The following is a 23279-nucleotide window of genomic DNA, read 5'->3' as shown; positions in this document are numbered from 1 at the left end:
TGGCTGCGCTACATGGTGCTTGATACCTTCACAACTATTCTGTCTTTTATTCTTCTTCCTAAATTCTTTTTCAAGCTCTTTTCAAGGTCAAATTGTTTCCGAGTGACTGTTCAGACTATAGACTTTGTAGACATATATGTACTGACTCAGACTCTGGCTTTGTATGACACAGTAGTGGAACATACTAACTAATGAACTAACCAACCAACCAACCAACCAACCAACCTACCACCTACCACCTACCAACCGACCAACCGTCTCATCAAGGAATCACATAAGGCTACAATCATTCCTTAGTAACAATATCACATATGGTGATGCCCTCATTGTAAAGCCAAACAACCAACCAACCAACCCACTAACCAACCAACCCACCAACCAACTAACCAACCCGCAAACCCACCAACCATGAGTGTATTTTGGTAGCATCATAAGCAAAGTACTAGGTCAATGCTAAGAGCTCATTGGGAAAAGCAGGAAAAACAACATCTATGGACACCTGCTCTTCAGTGACAGAAAGACAGGCAGAAGCTCAGAGCTTCAAATCATGACTTCAAACACCTTTACTTCAGTGGAGTAGAGTTCCATGAGCTATTTGATTTGGGTGGAAATTTATCGAAAGGAGAGATAAAAGTTAAATTGCAAGTAAAGTAGGTAAAAAGTGTATTTCTCAAACTGATCCTAGAGTTATCTTGGGTATTTCCTATGAGTACATAAGTGCAGGAGGTAAATAGTTTGTTTGTGGTGAAAGGTGGGATAAATCAATCCTATCACAGTATGCTAATTGGCTATTTGGATTACACTGTGTTTATTTAGTGGAGATTAGGTGAACCTGACTTAATATTAGTGGTGGGTGTCACAGTTCACAGGAGTTCATACAGGATAAAAGATACAGGCCAACATTGCTTTAATTATTCTTTATCATAAAAGTTAACTTTAAATAGGAAGTTAACTTGCTTGAAGAGCTCAGGGCCCTCACCTGATTAAAATAGAAATAGGTGGGTTACATTTATTAAAATATCAAAGCACATTGAGCTCAGTTGCCTCAGCAAAGTCATTAACATTGCTGCGAGTGTATGGCAGTGTGGTCCTGTATATATGGATGTCTCGCAAAACCTCATGTATATGATTACTAACGCTTGATTTAAAAAGTCGAGCTCATTAGCACTTTAATTAGCTCCGTTTTGCGCCTGTCAAGCTTCTCCTGATCACCATGACACTTACCTGCTCCGCACAGATGGAACAGAGACAAACACACTGGATATTTCTGCATCTTGCTTCTGTTATTCATATCCACCTCTACATCCAGATGCATTTACATGTACATATAGTAATTTCCACACCAGCCGTCTCTTCCTCTCCAAAGTCTGAGGCTGTGACGTGAGAGCACCACCACCTCAAACCACGACTGAGGTGTGGAAACACAACACAGGAAAGGTGATGCTGATGACGCAGTCTCACGCGCAGGTGTTGTGTGAGCAGAGATATTTATATCAGTGTGGTACAAATGTTCGAACCCAGCTTGAACCAGTGGTAAACATGCAGGAGTGATTGCACGCACTGAACTGCTGCAAATCTTTGGACTGTTACCATAGGAGCAGGATCTGACACACACAGTGTTCCCCTCAACCTGCTGCCACATTCATCTGTTTACCATTTTGTGTTGCTGATCCAACGAGAGGAAATGCTCACTTCGCTAATCCCTAGAACCTCTGAACAAACCGCTACCCTCAGTGATGGTCTGGGGACAAGATGTACGGAGGAGCTGTGCTGGAAAGTTCAAAAGAAGGACAGGAGGAAGCCAGGGAGAAAAAAAATGATCAGAAATCGAAAGTTTAAAGAGAAAAGATTCAAAGCAGAGAGCCAGACCGTGGAAATAAGTGGAAATGCTAATTTATGCTTTCTTAACGTTGGAAAACAGATGCATCCATTTCAAACGATGCAACCGTCACCGCCCACGTACTTCTGTATCCTTTACGTTGGTATGGTTGTTAATCAATACATCCACTGGAGGGCAGCGAGGTTCTGACTTGGTTGTGATATGTACCTCTTGAGATAGTCCTTATCCCTGTGTCTCAGTGAAGTAACATCATATAGGTTCTTACCAACTCGCAAAGCTTTTCTCATTTTTCCCTTGTGTCCTATTGTTGTCTCACTTGGCTACACTGGCCCCCAACAGGACTTCTGGCGGTACTGCTCAGTTATGTCCGTATCCATAAGCCATCAAAAGATGTACACTGCTTGTTTTGACACCGTCCAAGATCTTGTAAAAGATTTCTCTTCTCTTCACACACTCTCGTTCAATGCTTTCCCTCCCAAAGGCAAGCGCTGCAGACCAAACATATAATTATAGTTTCTATTGAGAAGAGATGCAGGGGGATCAATTAGACAGCAGTCAAGCTGGTAAATACTTCTCCATTACGACTTCGCTCGCCGTTCTCTCCATCATTCGGCTTTAAACTAATAAAGGAGAGTGTGAGATAAAGAGAGAGCCATCATTAATTAGTACGTTTCTTTTGCATTAAATATGCGCGATGAACCGTGGCATCCTTATAAATACTGTCTAATCAGAGCGTGTGAGGGCAGAGTGTGCCTGTTTGTGTGTGTTGTTCAAACGTATTGAGGGTATAAGCATATCTAAATATTCAATATTCCAACTAGACCGATTGATATGGGAACACAAAGCACAACCATCTCACTACTCCCCCAATTTGGGACAGAGGAAGCCTGTACCGATAACAATCCATCCTTTTCTGTGCTGCTTTCCTTTTAGATTGCATTTCTCCTCCAGAATCTCTCCATCCATCTGCTGAAATCCTATTTCCATGACAAACAATGAGACACACACAGTCACTCCATCACTGCTGCCTGTAGCTGTCAGAGAATAGTTTGGGGGCTGGGAGTGGGAAGGGGGGGTAAGGGAAGAAAACAACATGAGTAAGGGGAGAGGTGACAGGAGAGGAATGGAAACGCAGTGAATCACCAGTGAATTTGAGGGACTACTGGAGAAAGAGTTTTTGCCTGTGTGTGCGTGCGCGTGTGCGTGTGTGTGTGTGTGTGTGTGTGTGTGTGTGTGTGTGTGTGTGTGTGTGTTTGTGTGTGTGTGTGCGTGTTTTTTATGTGTGTGTGGAGGGTCCTGGTCCGATTCCAAGGCATCCAACAGAACTTTAAGTTGGATAAAGCTCAAAGAACCTCTCTGTCTGCACATTCTTCTCTTTGTTGATGCGCTCTTCCCTCCATCCGTCTACCGATCCAAGCAACTACATGCAAATACCGATCCATACAGTACATATACGTAAGCGGATATATTAAAGTCACACTCTATTATGGTATCATACTCAAAATTTGTCAAAATTCAAAATACAAATGGTTCGTCGTGAAAAAATTCGAGGAATTCCTCCTCTCTCCACCCTCACAGCTCACCTGCAGTGAGAAAAGGAGCCTTTTCCATCTACTGAGTCCCACCCACAAGATGACAGGATTGGTTTCTTTGCTTTGTGATGTCACAGACCCGGCCTGTCTAACTCCTTCTTTTTTTTTAAACTTGCATTTGTTTAATTACAGTGTTCATGTGGAAATACTCAACCATGGTGGTGATTGCTTGTTTCCCTCAGAATCTCTTATCATATAGATTGCACAAATGGGAAACTTGATTTTCCCCAGAGGGGCACTTCAAGTAACTGAGCTTGTCAATCACAACAACAAATGCCATTCCCAAGTATGTAACAGTCTAAATAAGTTATTTTAATTGCCAAAATGCAGATGTGTTCGTAGGCAAACAGATATTAAGGCTCTCTAAACAAAATAACTTTAGTGTTGTACTCACCAGCCTTCTCACTCCTGTGTGTTGGATTTATGAGCTCCTGACCCGGCAAACATGGACACAGCCCATCACATTTTACTGAGATTGTCTTCCCAGCGAGGCAGCTCTGGAACTCCAACTTACACTGGAAAAAAAAAGACAAAAAACATGGGTAATGGAGGTTTTCTTTGAGTTTTTACTGAAGCAGACAAAAACGACATTACAACCCCATCAGGTAGATTCTTCATAACCTCCATGAGGGAGGTTATGTTTTTCGCCCCTGTCTGTTTGTTTGTTGGTTGGTTTGTTTGTGAGCAAGTTCAAGCAAATACTACAGGATGGATTACCCCAAAACTTGGTGAAAGGATGTGGTATGGGTCAGGGAAGAATCCATTAAATATTGGTTTAAATTAAATTAAATTAAATTCTTGAGTCTATTATCTTGGATGTGTCCTACCTAGAATATGTCAAAATCAACATGACCTGCAGACTACTAACATGCAGATGTGTCCCTTGCCATGTAGACACACAATTAGACACAGAGATGCCCAGCAGGATTCAGCAGTAGCTTACAAACCTAATGCAATGAAAAAAACAAGATGGGCTACTTCAGAAAGTAATTTAACAGTATAAATCTCTTTCCAGGTAAGTGAGGGGTAAGAAATCGTTCGGACTAGTTGGGGGGAAAAAATCCAATTACAAGATCGTTCCAAGAGGAATAATGAAACCCGAGATGAGTTATGTAAATTCCGTTTGCGAGACGATGACGTTTTGTCAAGGTGAGACCAGGAAAGTGCATTTACACAACTACACACACATCATATCACACCCAGGCTTAGCCTTATCCTGCCAGCACTTTCATTTCCCACGTTATAATTCAAAATCTATCGTTTGAATCCTCCCCATCACCTCTTTGATAACGCTGCTAATGTTGCTTAATGAAATTTGTTGACAAAGGGATAGCGCTCCGTCCGCTTCACAGCATATTGAATTAGTTGTCTGGGGAGGGAGATGGAGAGAGAGAGATAGAGTGAGGGAGACACACAGACGGAGGGAGCGAAAAAGAAGAGAAAGCGCAGAAAATGGATGACCTCCCCCAGTCACTGTCAGCACAGCGAGAGGCCCCATGAATCTTTATGTTTGTCTCTCTGCAGGGGTTAATGTGGTTTTGATGAAATAGTGTTTTAACACCTGACTATAAGTAAGGAAGGGGGGGAGGAGGAGAGGAAAGGACAGGAGAGGAGAAGAGAGGAGAGGAAGAGAGGATGATTTAAGAGAAGGGAAGTAATGGACTTGCAATAATAATAATAATAATAATACATTTATTTGTATCGCACTTTTCAATACAAGTAACAAAGTGCTTTACAACCGTATGAAAGTCGTAACAGAGCAATAAATAATAAATATAAAGATAAAGATAATAAAAGTCATAGACATCATGCGATAAAAGCTTTTCTACAGAGACGTGTCTTAGGAAGAGAGATAAAGCAGGTAACCGATAGTCACCTGTTAGTGCTAGTCTAATCTCTTCTGGCAGATTGTTTCCAAAGGTTTTCAGCCTAGATTTTAAAATAGCTAGGAACGTCTTACCAGAGGATGTCAGACCGGGTCCTGGCTCGTAGGGAGATAAAAGGCCTGAATTATAGCTGGCTTTAAAAGTAATAAAATAACAGGCAGCCAGTGCAAGGATGCTAAAACACTGGAGAACTTTGAGTAAGACCACTATAAAGGTAGTTACAGTAGTCGAGGAGAGAGGATTTAAGGGTGTGAAGGATTTTTTCCAGGTCTGTATGTGAGAGATTGAACCTTGGCTATGTTCCTCAAATGATAAAAACACGATTAAGCAACCTTCTTAATGTGGGGTTCAAACTCAGGTCTTGGTCTAAGGCCACAGCCAGGTTCATGCTGAGGTCTCAGTAAATGGTGCTAGTTCACCAGGGTATGCTGTGCTATCATCCGTGCTGGAGGGGTGGGACCAAAGACAATTACATTGGATTTGGAGAGGTTTAGTTGGAGAAAGTTGTTTGCCATCCAGTATTTTAACTCAGTGGGCTGAAGCCTCTAAGGAGATAAGAGCACAGTCCTCTTAATAGGATATTGAGTGTGTGTGTATGTGTGAGTGAGTGTGTGTGCTGTTGGGATGAGGGAGGCATGTAATGTAATAATAAAACATGAATAATCTGGAGACCAGCAGCTCACTGGTGAGCAGAATTTAAGTTGGGCCACAGGGACCCATCACTCCACCAGCTAACTGAACCCCTCCAACTAAAGTACCGCAGAGACCAGAGGGACTCCCCCAGCTCTCCTCCTCCTTTTGTTCCTCCTCTTCAACACCTCTCCTCCTCAGCACAGCCTAGCTCACAGGGGCAGGTTATTAAGAAATCTTATTCTCCAGACTCCCTCATACACAATGAGGAGAAACCATATCTCAGCTTGTGGCAAATGTTTAGAATAATATGGAATAATTCTCTTTATTAAATGTCTACAAACAACTAGACCTATATGTCATACATTTTGTTTACTTGTCTACTTACTTTATCCAAAATGTCTCCAACAATGTTCAAAGTTAACAGGACGTTTCATTTTCATCACAATTTAATTGCATCATATCCAGATTAACCTGTGGCTCCGCTCATCTCTTCTATTACTTCTGGGGTATGACGAAGGAAAAACTCACTGCCAGCCAGTCAACAGTTTTTTTCCTCCCACTGTTTGCATTGGTCACTCTTAACAGATCCCGATTATTCACTGGCATTTGCTGCGTGACATGAATAAAACTTTAACACATTCCCTGATCTGTGAATATGATTTGCGCCTTAGTTGCGCCAGGAAGATTTTCATCTGCAATGGTGGTGAAAACAACGACCATGATCCCACGCTGCCGTCAAACTAGGTCTTGTGTTATCGTTTTGATTGTAGGACCCCCAGCAGCTAAAGTATTGCATGTTTAATTTCCGGCAGTTAAGAAACATGGCTGGTATGTGGATGAATACCAAGCTTTCCAGCAGTAGCACTCTGTAGAAAACTGTGCTTTGATGAGCCCTTCTCTCCATACACTGTTTAAGGAATGTCGCTGGCTTAAACGCTGGAATTAATAAACAATAGAGAGCAAGTGACAACAGGCTGCTCCACTTTGCCAATATCCCTGTCACCAACACATCGATTCACTCCTGCGAGACACTCGAGAGACGCCTTCTATTGTCTATTTGTATGAGGTTCCTGTGTATTGGATTGTCCTTCACCCCTGGAAACCAAAAGGTTGAACACAGCAACAAGGAGATAATATGAATGTGGGTGTTAATAAGACGCCACAGTCTGCTTTATCAAGGACAGAGGGAGAGCGCTTCACTTCTTTCTTTTCCACCTGGTTTCACTCTTCAGCTCCTCAGTCTGTTCCTTTCTTCCTTGACTAATCACTAAAAGGTTAAACCTCGTCTTTCTTTCCTCCACAAACCTGCCACTGTGAGCACTGTGTGATTTGATGGTGATGGGAGCATAGTTGGAACTGGGGCTTTAGAGTCAGAGGAGATGGTAATGATGGTTTTACAATGGTGAGTTTAAGCTGCTGATTGGTTGGCTTACGGTTGACCCTGTTCTCAGTCATTTGCCCAACATACTATGAGAAAATGATGAGATCAGTACATGGGGTAGGGTAACATTTATGTTTAATATTGTACATGGTCGATATTATACAAAAAAATGTAATTATTGATGAGCCTCACCTTGGAGGAGTAGGTGTGTCCATCAGACCCACACACAGGAGTTGAGTGCAGGGCCGAGCAGAGCCTACATTTCCCAGGAGCACCAGCTTCAAGCCTGCGCTTGTGGCCTGCGCTGCCTTTTCTTGGTTTCACACTGAGGAAGAGAACAATGAGAAACAATTCATTTCATTAAGTCACGAATTGGGATTTTGACATAAACAAACCATATCATCCAGCGTATGTGAAGCAAAACCCTTCCCAGGGGACAGTATGTTGAATATTTAAACTTTACTCTCATAAATCAATTAAAGCACAATTGAAGCACAGCAATAACTTTCCAGTCAGGAATATTATCGAAACCCAGCAGTCTGTTTCACACTGAGCGGAAAGTTTTAGAAGCGCTTCTGGTTTTCGGGGTCAGCTGAGCGAATCCTGATTGGTCCACGGAGGCCTTTTCAATAACCAGTGTAATTACGTTTGATCCAAATCTCGCAGCAATTTTCTATCCAAGTGCTTTCATTGAACACCCCACAGCCCACATCCTTTGAGCAGAGACGGAATTAGAGGCAGAGCAAGTCGTCGCAGAGAAATGAGGGTGACGACGACAATTGGTGCAGAGTGAACATCAACTACCGAAGTGAACAGGTGGAGATTCGCAGGCGCATGCAACCTGTGTCACAGGCAGAAAATCACTGCACGTGTGAATATGTAACAGGAGCGCTAGAGAAAAGCACAAATAATAGATTCTGAGCAAATTCTGTCCTGTTTCCTGCTGTAATAGTTATGTAACATTTAAGTCTGCTGAACCCTTATCAGGTATATGGCCGGGCATCACAACAGTTCTAGATTTACATATATGCTGGCTAAATTATCCAATCAGAGGACCAGGTGAATGAAAGACATGAAGCATATGCAAGGGTCAGAAAATGATGAAAGGTAAATATGGATTTAATATAAATAACTGCATATATTTTCCCATCCCATAGCTAAATGGCAAAACAGAAATCTTGTAATTCAACTGGTTTGCTCTTCACACCTGACTGCAGAATGCCCCAAACTGCAGGAGCTGTATCACAAAGCTAGGCTGAGATCTAACTAACCACCATAAACAGATTCTGCATAGGGGACTGGGATTCTGCAGGCAAGGGACAAGATTTCCGGGCCGGAAGCCTTCTGGTTTCTGTTTCAAGTTTACCTAATGATGTTAGAGCAGTCCATAGAGATATACAGACCTAGCTGTAACAGATTGTTATTGGAATCAGCCAAAATGTCATCCGGACACAAAAAAAAAAAAACCTGTCTGATTTGCTCCCGACTAATTTAAGACCAAAACTAAGTCAGGACTAACAGTATTGTCACGTTGAAGCTTCCCCACCCAAAGCATAAAGCTTAAATAGTAATCCAAAGTCAAAAAGCTTGAAATCACATTAAGCAACAGCTCATCATTTAATCTCTCCAGAGACGTCAACAATCTGCAAAACTACAACACTCAAATCCCAGGAAGAGCATCAACCACTTTCTTGCCTCTTTAGAAGTGTCACACTCATCGGCGGAGCCACAGTGATTGCCACAGCAGATTAGTCATGCACACTGCACCGATAAACAAAAACCGTGCTGGCAGATAAGGCAAGACAGAGGTAAGCTGGAAATTTGTAGGTTGATAAACATCGCCTGAGATGCTTCCACTCATCTTCCTCGCCGTCCAATCCAGTGCTCATCATCCTCTGCGATCAAGCGCTCTGCATAAATGCCGTGTAGCACGAGAGCGTGCTCAAGTTAATAGTGTGATTTGAAAGGCGGGATTAGCTTGGCGAGGGCAATTAGTGTATATGCGTGGTGAATATTCAATGTTCAGGACATTTGCAGCGAGCAGAGAGGAAAGACAACCTCAAACAGACACTAGACAGCGATCTCTCTCTCTCTCCCCGTTATACTACTGTACTTCAGCCGCCTGCTGAGATTCCATGTGGCTCGGATTTAACGTTGCTACAGCCTCCACACAGCAGGATGGAGGCGCTCGCAGATTAACAATGCGAGCCTCCATAATTTAAAAAGGTTAATATTTTTCTTGCTGCTAATGGAGATGTCCAGTTAAACATTATTATCAACCTATAAGGGAAGTCTGCGAAGAACTAAATCAATTTCAAAAAGAAGAAGAAACTTTGCTTTGCACGTTTCTGTTGACAGCAGCCTAGTGGAGAGCAAGACTAATTTGCTTGTGGAAACAACAGCAGTGATACCAAAGAGTGTACAGGGCTTTTTCAAGAAAGTATTTTGTTAGCAGTAGTGAATAATGATCTTGACTCATCTCCCTGATAAACTATGCATGCTGCACCACAGTGTACATTAATTGCATTGTACAATATGGTTTCAAATATCTCGAGAGCAACAAAGTTTGAATTTGTCCTCTGAGAGGTCACTGAATCTGCGTTATGAGAATTACTGCAGCTACTTCAACTCACGTAGATAAACAATATCATGGTCCAAAGAGTCGATGAGCGATGCAGTCGGGGAAACGTGGATTTCAGGTGAATCGTTTGACATATTAAGCAGCAAATAGGACTTAATTAATGCAACACAAGGAAAGGCATTAAAGCAGAGTATCTTAGGAGCTAATGACTTGAGGAAATCAATTAAACCTCAAGACGGAGAAAGCACAACATGTCTTTTGGGGGAAATGATTCTTGAACTGAAAAATTGAAAAACCTTAAAACTGGCAACGCGACAAGGTTGGAAACACAAACAAATTGGGTCCTGACAAACTCCAAAGGGCAAACTGATTGGATCACAATTCATTTGTGTTCAGAGTGTATTTGTATGTCACTATAATACAGATTCTCGCACGTTGCTGACACACAAAATGCTACTTCAATTCATGCTTCTGCTGCATTGGTATAATTTGCCTAACCTTCCCTGAGGGTCTTTAACGTATTGAAGTTCAACTTTGCATAGTAATTGTGAATAACAGGCATTTACCCCAACTTAATATAAATTTCATATTTGAGGGAGAGAGATTCTTGCATTAAAACAGCCACAACTTGACAGCTTTGTTGTTTTCTTTTTGTAGATAAGATGCGGAGGAATAAATGTGATATTACTGGTGCTTACCTGTGAGCTGGCGGCTTGTGATTGGTGCAGATGGCCGTCTGGAAGTCACGGCTGACACACACCTTGTGAGGAGGACAGCGCACCTTCAGACAGGGGTCCTTGGTGGTGTCTGGGCCTACGGGGAGAGGACAACGAAAAACCTTCATCTCCCGAAGTGCAAAAATAAATAACACGCAGAGCGAGAGCATCAGGGGTGATATAGAGCTGCATTTGAAAGTTGATGCAGCAAAACATCAAGCTGTTCTTTTTGTTTTCCAGCTGGTAAATTCTTACATTCAACTAAATGAAGCAGGCAGAGAAATAATGAGTTGGGGAAAAACACGGAGACAAAAAAATGGAGAAAGGCACGAGGTAAACATCGAGTTTTCCGCGGTGTGAGTTGCTCTTAATGAGGACTATTCTCCCTGAGCGTCGACCCCATCTTCTCCCAAATCAATCTCCAAAGTGACATTATCGCCGTGGCCGCCAGGCACAGCTGGCAGGTGTCCAAGGTGACAAAAGATCACAGCAGCTCATTGACTCCGAGCATTGTGTCGTTTCACACTAGGCTAACAGCACACAGAAAGTCTCATTTGACAGACAGAAGAAAATAGGAAAACAGAAGATGGAGGAGGTAAGAGAGAGAGGGGAGAGCCTTGAGTAAAAATGAAGTGAGAGACGAGCCCACATCAGGCAGCAGACTCTGGGCTGATGGCCCTCTCTGTCACACAGGCTGTGCTGGATGTGGGTTGAAGAAAGATAAAACGCTTTTAAAAAAAAAATAATGAACAAAACCAACTGAAAAAAACAAAGACAATAAAACGAGATCAAAGCCATAGATCAAAGCCATAGTGGTGCCATGTGGGGTTGAGACCACATGGCACCACCATGGTAAAGGGACTAAAAATGATTTCAAATCCCAAGTTAATTAAGACTGAGTGCAGAGTGTACAGATCAAAGCCCCGCGTTATGTACAAGTCATTAGCATGTGCCTGCTAACATCATAAAACAAGAGTGGCCATGTCTCCATTAGGGACTCTAATGGGTTATGCTTGAGCCACAGCTGGTGTCTGATGTGAACATCAACTAGTTTCTGACCCGATCGTACATTGTGCTGCTGTTTACATGCTGGTTTATCAGCGTTAAATCAGCCAGAGACTCGGCAGTTTTTCACTCCTCTGCTTGCGGTAACGCTATAATCTCCACAACCATCTATAAGAATGAATGAGCAGCGACCCATATCAACTGTAAACATACCTAACTCTGTCAGAGGATATTAAAGAGCTCTCTTTATCTTTGAGGTGTAAGAACAAACACACTCAATAATGACGGAGAAGCTGAGATAGTCTCAGGGGAGGAGATTCATAGTACGCTGCACACATCTGTCATTGATGAGCAACGCACTTATGTCTTTACAACCTGTAAAACACACACACACACACACACACACACACACACACACACACACACACACACACACATGCAGAAGCACATATACAAGCCTGCGTGCCCTCTCATAATCTACATCGCAGAGACAGATAGCCGTCTGTGCTAGAGCATGTTTCTATTGCCTGCTTTTTGAGACCTCCATCTCGCAGTGCTGCAGGAAACCTGTTTTATTTCACTTTGCTACATAATGACTTTATCACAGTGAGGAAAAGAGAGATGGAGCAAGGAGAGGGGAGAAGAAAAAAAATGGGGGATTGTCTCTGGTTAACAGAGGATTGGAGAACAATTTAGGATTAGAGTGTGACCTCCACTCGCGGACAAATTGGAAGTAAGACACACACGTACAAATGCCACTTTATCCACCTACACACACCAATATGCAAAGCATCGCATGTAGACCATTACGCCGATAAAACGTTCTCATCAACAATAAAACAGTTCATTTGCAGAGACAACGCTGCGCTGAATGTGGAATCGTTTTTCTCAGCTTATGTGATTTGAATTTTTATGCTATGTAAAGACAGGAGATGGGAGGATAACAGAGGGGACGAGAGGAGCAGAGACGAGAGGAGAAAGAAAAGAAGGGTGGGGGAGAGGGGGGGGGCAAGAAAAGATGAGAGGAGAAGAGAAGAAAGGAGGGGCACTGTAAACAGAGAGCAAAGGCAAAGACAGAAGAAAAAGAGGGAGGGGGAAGTGGAAAGAAAAGGAGACAAAAGAGAGGAGAAAATGACAGAGCGAAGAGGAGGAGGATTGTTGGGTGAAAGAGAGTTTTATCCATCTATTAAAAGCTTGAGTGAGCAGCATTGGCAGTTAAACCAGCCAATCAATTGTAATGCAGGAGCACTGCAGCACACTCTTGCCACCTCTCCTTCACTTTCCTCAGTACGTGTCTCTCTTCTCCTTTTATTCCTTTTTTCTTCACTCTAATCTTAAAATATGACTCTATTCTCATCCTTGTGCGTGAATAAGTTAATTTGCATGAACAATAAAACTTGAAATGCCTTATTACGTATCCATTCATTCCAAGTGAAACTCCTCTACTGAACCACATTTTTACCTTGAAAACGTTATTGATTTATGTAAATGAACAAGGTTGCCAGCTGCTGATAAGAATTTGCCAAATGAACAAGTGCAATGGATTGTGTGTGGTATGTGTGTGTGTGTGAGTAATCATTATGATTCTTCATCAGACACTGCTGAATGGAGAAACCGTGAAAACACATTGCTTTGAAATTGGAGGCTGATAAGGGAGGACGCAACACAAGAGAAGTTTAGTCGTGTGTGTTATTCACTGTACTGTTACAGATGCAGTTTCTGAGCAACAGCAACAGTTGCCCACACAGACATGGCTCCCAATTTGTCTAGCGATTGTCCTTGGCCATTTGTAAAGATGACTGATGACCCCCGGGTGCCCAGTTACCAGACTGTAGGGGTGAGACAGATGGAGGGGTTGGCAGAGCTGTTGCGGAGGGTAGCGAGGACACAAGACAACTGCAGATGATTCACAAATGGCCCCAAAAATGTCCTCAGTTTTAATTTAAGTCGGGCACATATACACTGTTGGTCGGACACAGACATATTGTGTTCCTGACTGATATTTCCAAATAATTGCTGGGACCAAATTGTGCTGTAAAATATCTAAAATTATTTGTATTTCAGTCAGATTTACTGAGGATTTATGGCAAATGGCCACATTGTTACATTAGGTAGAAAATGCTTGGCACAATAAACTCTCAAATGATGCAAGATGCGATGCTTATTGTGCAAATAACCCTACAAATTAACTTAAATTAACAACACTATCACATTAATCATCTTACATATTAATTTCAAGTCACATGTGGATGTAACAATGGACCCACTTAACTTTATTAGATGTATCAGAGAGGAAGCTGGGCAGCTGCACTGGAAGACCAGCCAATCAAACTACACAGGCACTAGCCAAGCAAATCCCAATGTGAAAAGAGGTTGCAGAGGCAGCTGGTGAACCTGGTGTATGTTCATCTGGTTGTTATTTCTCATGTACGTCTCTTTAGTATTACATTGATAGCTAGCATGGCATGTTAGCACGATAGCTGGCTATGTTATGTGTCCAAAGTATGACCAATTGTTGTCATTATGATGATGATGTGCAAAAATCCAGCGTCAGGCAAGCACAGTCTGAAGCGCTAGCTAACGCAAACCATATGGGTTTTGTTTAATGTTAATTGAGAGATTCTCAAGATGGAGGTTACTCTTAGAAATACAATGTACATAGAACAAAAAAACTGTTTAATCTACCATTGCTCTCAAGTTTTAATACAGAATACTCAATAAAACGCATCTGTCCATAACATTGTCCTTTCTGCTCTAAAGAAGCAGTGGTGTCATTTCCTGTTGTATATTCATATCTGTGCTTATAAACAGAGGCTGTAACAACCGACACATTTTGAAATTTTGTCCGTTATTTCTGACACTGTCAGAAATTTGATTCCTCCTTTGGTCCTTTTGTTGCAAAAGCACTAAATTGGCTGCTAGTGGTTTTGTCCCACAGCGTTTGATCTGCTGCAGAAACCACTGTTTTATAATTTTTTTTACTGATGACCAGTGGTTTCATCATGTTCCTCTCAGAGTCAACTCTGGTGCGGAACAGAAATTGTACATTGTAAAGGGACCAAAAGGGAGAGGCTGGGTTGGTGAAGGGAGCTGCTGCAGCCGCCGTTGTTGGCATGACTGTATGTGCAGAGTGATGGTGAGTGCATGAATGTGATTGGATGTTACCAGTCAGCTGATCGCCAGGCAGCTGGTGAAGCATAAATGAAGAAGCTGATGCTAATCAGGAGTGTGAATTCAGAGCATGATCCAACTGTATTCTGCATTGTGACCAGTTGAAATGAATCCATCTCTAAGAAAATTGGTATTGAATTGAAGGGATCCCATATCTCTGTGTTTTATACATGTACATATTGTAATTAATAAGAGAACAATTAAGTTGTGGCTCAATGATATTCGTTGGAACCAGAACACTCCTGTACTAAATGCAACAAAGGTTTTAAGACCCTCACAATCTTAAATTTAAAAATGCATTCATGTGGACACCTTGTGGCTGTTGTACGTTTCACTGCTGTGTTTCTGTTTGCTTTGAACGCTCGGCTGTTGCTGCAAACTCAGAACCATCCCAGCTACCATCTGGTTAGATCTGCTGTTGTATGCCGAGGGGGTGGTGGGGAATGGGGTGGGTGGGGAGGATCAATATAGTCCTTGGTTGGTAGCTTAGGCTCAGAGAGCACAGCACGAACATAAAAGAAAATCCATCCCTGCTGGAAAAAAAAAAGGTTGTGCTGCAGCGTAGACAGAAAAAAAAATTTGGTTACAAAAAAAAAAAGCTTCAACTGACTGAACATGAAGATCAATGAAATTTCCATTAAGCTTGTGCAAAAAAAATATGCCTGTATTTTATCTATGAACATGTAAAGAAATACGTGAAGCTATGAGAGGTTTGGTGTATTTTTCTCATTCCTTAGTGTCTCTAGCCACACCGGAGTTTTACCCACGTCTCACATGTCATTTTTCAAGCACTCCCTATATCATCGTGGTGTGAGGCAGCGTTACAACACATCTGCAGTAACATCACCCAGTGTTACAATCTTGGAGCTTGAGTTAACTGTTGGGACGTCTTTATGTCATGACATTTATATATATACGTGTGTGTATATATATATATATATATATATATAAAATAACATATAGGGGCCCCCCTCCCCCAAAAGGAGTTTTTTGAATTTCCAGGGAGAGACACTTCAGCCAAAAGTTAAACTTGAACTTTTTATTAAAAATATCCATTCTTCTCCACTAAAGGTTAAAAATGCATAGATTTAAAAAGTCGTTATTTGGAATATATAAAATATTTAACCACAACGAGTTGTTTCTAACACTTCCAAAGCGTACACGACTTTCTTATACACATACTCATGGTTTTGATTCGAGCCTTTTACATGGAAAACGTAGAATCGTTCTACAGTCTCTGAATCATTGTTAACTGCATTAGCGGGACAGTGTTGCTGTTTCATTGCGCTGTTATTCACGCAGACATGCCACAAATATGGCAATTTATTGTCTACACTGTGCAAGAAGTCCTCCTTTAAAAGGCTCCTGGATGATTCAACCCTAAACATGTCTTCCAGCTATTTAATTGCTGCAACACTTCCAAGTGGGTTCCTGGCAGAAAAGCACATTACACTTGAAGCAGTAAAATTTTATTACAATTAAACTTGACAGTAAATTGCCCTACTCGTCCACTTTTTTGTCTCCGCAACATTTTGTCCATCCTCTTTTCTTTCCCACCTAATGTTTCTTAAGAGACAGGAGAAGTGGCGATGGAGGAGAGGGGTGAGATAAAACACTGTTCCCGTGTCCTCTAATACTGGACGGTGGCCAGAACAGAGTGCAGTGATTGGATAATAAAGATAGTCATAGTTCAATAGAAGAGGCCACATTGCCAACAAGCCCTGTCAGAGACTAGAGGGTGACCTTAAATGAATTGCTGCTGTGCTGTACATGGGTCAATGGGGTGTTTTTGTAATCTGTGTGCACGGGTGTGCGCGCTCCTTTTCCATCTGTGTGCTCTGTTGCTCTCATTGTTTGCTCTCCCCAGCTACTGTTTCTAATAGCAAATAAACAAGTTTAAAATTAAATAAACAAGAGCTCCAACAACCATTCCCAAAGGACATGTTTCTGTTATTAGAAAAATGAGCATCACATTCAGGCCCTGATAAACTAATTAAAAAGGTGTTTCTTCTCTTTCACCTGGGGGTCTGCAGAGGAGAAGAGAGAAGAGAGAGAGAGAGAGAGAAAACCGATCAGGAGGAGATAAAATCTCCGTCTGTCTCTGCTTCGTGAACGTTCCTCCGGGTCCGACTGTTTGGGCTGTGAGAGGCGTCGGAGCGAGGGATGACAGAGAGGAATGACGGAGGCATGAAAGCACAGAGAGGGCCTCTGGGAGAAGACGGAGATAGAATGGATTCACCATCCAGAAAATTAATTATTGAAAACATGGGTAAATCATATTATTGCGGATGTGGCTGTGGAATGGAGAAGATAAACAGGCCGCCAGAAGAAACCGCAAAATACCAGGAGACTGAGGGAGGCTGAGGACTATCACCTACACAATGAATAATCATCGCTGGCCCATTAACATTATACACACATATTCCAACACATAATGCAAACTTACACATTGTATTGGAAAAACACCTCTGTCTCTTAACTTGCAGCTAAAAAACATTTCTATAAGAACAAGGTGAAAGCAAATAATCTCTTGGTGTTTGAAGACAGCTTCAAAGTGAAGGAGCATGTGAAACCTACCCAAGAATTCATTTTAAGTGGAATTTGCAACTAACAATCCACATTTTGTTTTTATTTTATACACGACCTGTTTAATTTGCATTTACGATCCTTAGCATCATCAAGGAGAACTGAGAGGATGAAAATAAAACATGCATGAAATGTGTTTGGTTTGAGGGAACACGGACACGCTCAGAGAAACACAAACAGATATTTGGTTCGAGCTCGGGGCTTGACGTTTATACTTTTTTTTTTAAAGGAGCGCATAAAGAAGTTTAGACCTGTAATGAAAATGTATCAAATTTAATTTTTTTCCTCAATACACGGAGACATTTATAAGAAAATAAACTAGGATTTTAATCACTAGCTTCAGATTGTATTTATCATTTATTAATCTTTAATATTGGGGACCTACTGATACGGAATCTGATTTTTTATATTTAATTAAACAGCCTGTGTATGCGACACACTGAAATGACTAGTACATCTCCCACATGTTATTCTTTTATAAGCTTCTTTTGCCAAATACTGAAAATCAAAAATTCTATAGTTTGAAAGGTCAGTTGGGAGATGCCACCTCTGACAGTGATGGACACCAATATTCAGACTATTGACCTTATTCTGAATAAGATATTAATTCGATTATAGTGATGAGTTGCTAATATTTAGAGCCTAGAGACTTTATTCCGCCACTTATAAAACCCCAACATGAAATAGTTTAATGCTACTGTTAACCATTGAGGGGGAATTCTATCTGATCTAAAAAAAGCTACAACTCCTTTTTATTTTCCCATCTTGTTTACATCCAGGCCATGCGTCGTCAAGCAGATGTTAACTGCTTGTTGAAGTCACAAAATGCTGTGAAAACTCCAATAAGATGTTATAAGAAACTGCAGCCGAATGTTTCCCGCCCTGATTTACTGATGGTTATTAGAACTGAAGCTCAGTGAACCTGTTTATCTTTCCAACCTCAGTGTCTGAACCCAGTCACTCACCGCTGCCCCCAAATAATATTTCACATTCGCCAGTTTTCCCAGGCTTATGATCCAGCACTGCAGAGTATAAATGGTCTGAAGGAACACCTCTATAATAGAGTTGTTCTTTTTATTCTAAACACAAAAGAAATAAGTCTGCTCAGTGTGTTTAGACACAGAGGACGTCACCGGAGCAGCAGATTTTGTGAGCAGGTCGTCTCTTTCCGACCTCAGCCAGCAAATCACATTATGTTTTTTTCTCTGCAGAGAACACTGGAACAATATTTATCAACCTTTTTGTTAAAAAATCAGAGAGGATCTGCTTTGGCTGAATTTTGTAATATCTATTTTCTCTTTGTATCTGTTTTGTCGATTGTGGCAGGGTTAGAAGTGCACGTCAGCTGTGCACGAAGGGAAGGTTTTCCTTTTATTCACTCACTTCTTCTTTTAAATTTGTACAACGTCAGCTAGTCTTTTTTTTCGTTTGCTTTAGAAAAAAAATCCCCTTGACTCTAAACTGGACACATGTTGCTGCCAGACTCAAAGTTAGTGTCAGTTTGACCTTCAGTCGATGTCAGGAGAGGTCACAATGAAGACCACGCTCTTGACTTATGGCTGGTTTCTCATTGACCCACTGTGACTTTTTCCTCTGTCCTCACACACCATCACATGCACACACACACTTGCACAGGTGGATGACAGGCATCTGGCCTGTTGCCTCACCTTTAGTGTCAGGGATAATTAAATGTTTTTGCACTGTCCTAGACGGAGGCATTCATTAATCTAAATCTGAAAGGTGTGTGCGTGTGTGTGTGTGTGTGTGTGTGTGTGTGTGGATCAGCCTTCTGTCTCCTCTACCTCCATCTAGTCTTCTCTCCTGTTATTATCCACTTATGTTCACCATTTTATCAATTTTACTCTAAACTAGAAATACCGCACTATGTCTGCATGCCTCCTCTACCAGTGTAGTTTCAGCCTATGTACAGTTTGTTCCACACTCTCACACTTTTGCCACCGTGACCTTGACATTTGATCTTTGAACAACAAACTCTAATCAGTTCACCGGTGAGTCAAAGTGAAGGTTTCTACAAAATGTGAAAACATTTCCTCAAGACATTCTTGAGATATTGCGTTCACAAGGCTGGGGCGAACAGATGCAGATAGACAACCCTGAAAACTGAGAATGCCTCAGGCCACATGGCTGCCAACAGCATGGAGGCATATAAATATTCAAAACAGAAGTACCTACCCTGACATGCAAAAGTTGTGAGTGTCCATTAGATCACAGCGTTACCCAAAGCATGTGTTGAATCTAAAGCAACAGCAATAGACAGTTCAATTTGTCTGTGTTTGAAAACCCTCTTCAATCTCTCCTTTCTTTAAACACCATCTAGAAGACAAAGCCCGTGCGCTGAACTGAACACATTATACCTCCAGCCAGATTACTACACCACACAGTAACTCACAGCAAACACCAGACGAGAGGAAAACGGAGATTCTGATGAGGCGACATGTGATTCAAAACACTCCCACTTTGCTCCATTTAAAGGCAAAACGACTACGGTTTGTTTGCCCATATAGAACATGAGGGGTCAACATCAGTGACACGACATCAAGAGAGAAGAACTGTAAAAAATAAGCAGACATTTCACCACAGACCCAAACATCTGTATTTGAACTGACTCAAACACACAGAGACATATTTATCCAAGCTCTCACATCAGTAGAAGAATGTGTCTGATGCTCTTTTTGTAGATTTATCTTGGGTTTTGATACCGTGGATTACATATGTTACCATGCAGCTTATCTCACTGTGAATTCAATCAAAACATGTGTAATTGTTTTTTTAATTACCTAACGAACAGAGCTCAGTGTGTCGCTGCATCGGTGACATTTCTATTTGCATTTTGATTTGCCAATTGGTTCCCCATTTAGATTTCCATTCGCTAACTTTTGTTCTCTGGAGCCTATTCGTGGCAAAACTAATCTGCCGTGAAGTGGAGCGACTGACTTGCGTGTTTATGCTCTTGAACTGAATTACTCAGTCGAGCCATCTTTAAAGTTTCGTGGTTGCACTGCGTCTCCAGCTTCAGGGGAGATGGACGTGAGATATTTGATTACGTATAGTCACCAACTGTTTTATGAATGAGATCACACGTTGTTTTGTAAATAAGCAAGTTTGTTTTCAGTAACACACACGGTGGTCTAACAAATTAGTTGACTACAGTTCACCTCCATCAAATTCAAATGTTAAAAGCTGCAATACCACTTTATTCTTGTAATAAGTAATAAAAACGTTACAAGAGTAAATTCTTAATTTTATGAGAATTAAGTCCTTATATTATTTGGGCTACATCTCATTTTACTGGGGATCAGCCAGTTGCTTGCATTGAAATAGGAATGTGCAGCATCTTGTTACGTTAAACTTAAGTATAGTTTGGTCGTAATAGACTCCGAGACCATCGTTTGTTACATCTGCCTGATATTCAAAGGGCTTTTGTAGTTTTTACAGTGAGAGTGAGATAAATTATGACCTACATCTCACAATGTTGTGACTTTTTTCTCGTTAAATTATGACCTTATTCTCACAATATTACAACATTGTTCTCAAAATCTAAATTTTTTCCTCCAATATGGCCTTTAAAGCTGTGTCACACTTGCTGGCTAGTAGGAATAAGCATATTAAAAATGTTGGCTGTTACCCATGGAAATCTCAAACACACACCATTATAAAGCATTTTGGCGCACTACACCCACATTAGCTTGTCAAGCCACAAGCACAAACACCAGAGCAGCATGCCACTGGAATCCCAGTACATTACCACCCACTTACAGAATTTTAAATTACAATGTTAGCCTGCACTGTATATGTTAGAACTGAAGCTAACCCTGGAAATAGCTCCATGTGTCTAAAGGGGCCGACTTTGATCTTCCTGTGTGTGAAATGCTCAGTGTGAGCCCGGTTATCTCTCTCCTCCGCACCGACATCTCTGCACACAACCTGAGACGGGGAGGAGAACTAATTGTATTAAACGCTGTTGCATTATCTCCACTGTTTAACGGGAACTGTAACCGAGACAGCGGAGCGGAACAATTTAGGCTCAACGCAACACAATGCCTCAGTCTGCATTTATTTCTCATTACACCTGATAATCTGGAATGATCACGCTTACTATACAGATCTCACTTTTATAGGAGGAGTAAATCACATGCCCTGTATTAGCTAAGTCGGCTGTAACACCAAGAACATAGTGGTTAAGAGTCTCAACCGACTTTTAACTGCATGTTGGCTGAAACTAGTTTTTCAGCCAGTGGAAATGATTTAAAAAAAAAAACACTCTCCACCCTGATGAAAATGATGATCCCATTGAACTCACCATCCTTCACTGTCTTCTTGGTCGAGCCAGGGTGGGCTTTACTGCCTGGGTCTCCACTTCGACCAGGTCGGGCCTCTCGCTCTACAGAAACCAAGAAGAAGCAAAAGACATGTGAGAGTAGTTCGTATTTTTCAACATTTTGTGAAACATAATATACTTGTTTGATGTTGGAAGAGAAGATCAATAGTACTTCAAATCAGTCAATGAGCTGAGAGGCAGAGAAAAACAGGTGGTCTGTCTCCATCCAAGGTACAAAAATACACATGCCAGCATTAATTAACAAGATACATGTCTTTTATTTCATATATTGACAGGAACTAAAGAAAAATCTACAACTTAACATCTCTGCTGGTAGCCCGGCACCACTGTGGTAACACAATAACACTCCACGACCACAATCGCCTACAGGGACAGCGCCACTCTGCCATTGAGGTCAAACTGTGTAAATTTACCATACTAAGTTATACTGCAGGCTCCGGTCAAATGCTAGACTCTATAACTGCTATTGTTATGGCACAGCAAGTGACTAATAAGCTTGTTTGGACTTTGGGTGACCCACAAAAACGTATCTAACTTGCCTAACGACAAAACTTTTCCCCCTGTGTGTTTCACCGGGGTTTCTCACTGTGAATAGCCACCAGTCGGGTCTCTTTTCTCCCCTGAATCACAGTGTGTTAGGGTTAGGCGTTTTGAACGGGCGCTACACGGGTTAAACAAATGAGAAAGGACATCTTAATTAATATATTGCTGTGTCGCTGTAAAGTGCCACTAACGCCTAGTTCTCTCTACATGATTTTCATCTCGATTTGCTGATGAGTTCTGCAAGTCGCAGACAAAAGCCCCCGATCGGCGTTGAATGTGCAGTCGTTAATCGTTAAGCGTGAACTCTTAGAAGAGGCTCTCCAATGCATCTCCTGGGGTACATAGACTCAGATTTCCAACCTGCTGGAAGCATAATAGCATTACACCTTCATTACTGAGACATAAAATCATGTAAACAAGTCCCCTGGAAAAGCAAAGCAAAGCATCTAAATCTCTTCATGTAGATTGTACGCGGATCCACCTTCTCTCCTACACCGGCACTGCAGTACAGCGTCCCATATGGAGGCAGGCCAGTGATGGTGGCGCCTCGGGGAGGCAGCGGAGCCGCCAAACACTGAGGTACAAGGAGTTTGTCATGTCTGTCTGTAGGCTGTGACATCAACACCCTGAGATGATTAACTCTCAGACTCATCCATCTCCTGGGTTTATCGGCGAGTGACGCCTTTGAAGGAGGGCTGAACATAATCACCAGAAAAAGGTAGTGACATGTGACTATGGGAGACAAAACCCCAACTTTTTGGTTAATACACCCTGTACTCATTATTCCTCCACACTTTGCCTTCTCCCCTCTTTGCCAGAGCCCCGTTCTCCTCATTACGAGATGCCTTTCTTATCTCTGACTTATCCTCTCTGCAGGCAATCTCTCTCAAGTGCTCTCTGTAGGCCCCGTGTCTGTATATCTTTGTTTCTCCCGCCGTCTGCCTCCCGGGAGACTCTCTCGATGCTACTGTCACTTTTGCACGCT

At 41.8% G+C, this 23279-nt stretch overlaps 1 protein-coding gene across 3 annotated transcripts in view; it reads right to left on the bottom strand.

Annotated features, from left to right (window-relative positions):
• LOC117769787 (testican-1-like) overlaps positions 1-23279 on the bottom strand; it is a 94699-nt gene that overhangs the window by 15477 nt on the left and 55943 nt on the right. For all 3 annotated transcript variants that reach the window (XM_034598925.1, XM_034598927.1, XM_034598926.1), the window contains 4 exons: positions 21713-21793; positions 10612-10726; positions 7525-7657; positions 3827-3947 (listed from right to left, as the gene is read on the bottom strand). In XM_034598925.1, coding sequence (XP_034454816.1) covers positions 3827-3947; positions 7525-7657; positions 10612-10726; positions 21713-21793 — 450 coding nt within the window. The remainder of the gene's footprint in view (positions 1-3826; positions 3948-7524; positions 7658-10611; positions 10727-21712; positions 21794-23279) is intronic.

This window comes from Hippoglossus hippoglossus, chromosome 10 (genome assembly GCF_009819705.1).
Source record: "Hippoglossus hippoglossus isolate fHipHip1 chromosome 10, fHipHip1.pri, whole genome shotgun sequence".
NCBI lineage: Eukaryota > Metazoa > Chordata > Actinopteri > Pleuronectiformes > Pleuronectidae > Hippoglossus > Hippoglossus hippoglossus.
The sequence above is the reverse complement of the archived record's forward strand: the minus strand, read 5'-3'. Positions and strand labels throughout refer to the sequence as shown.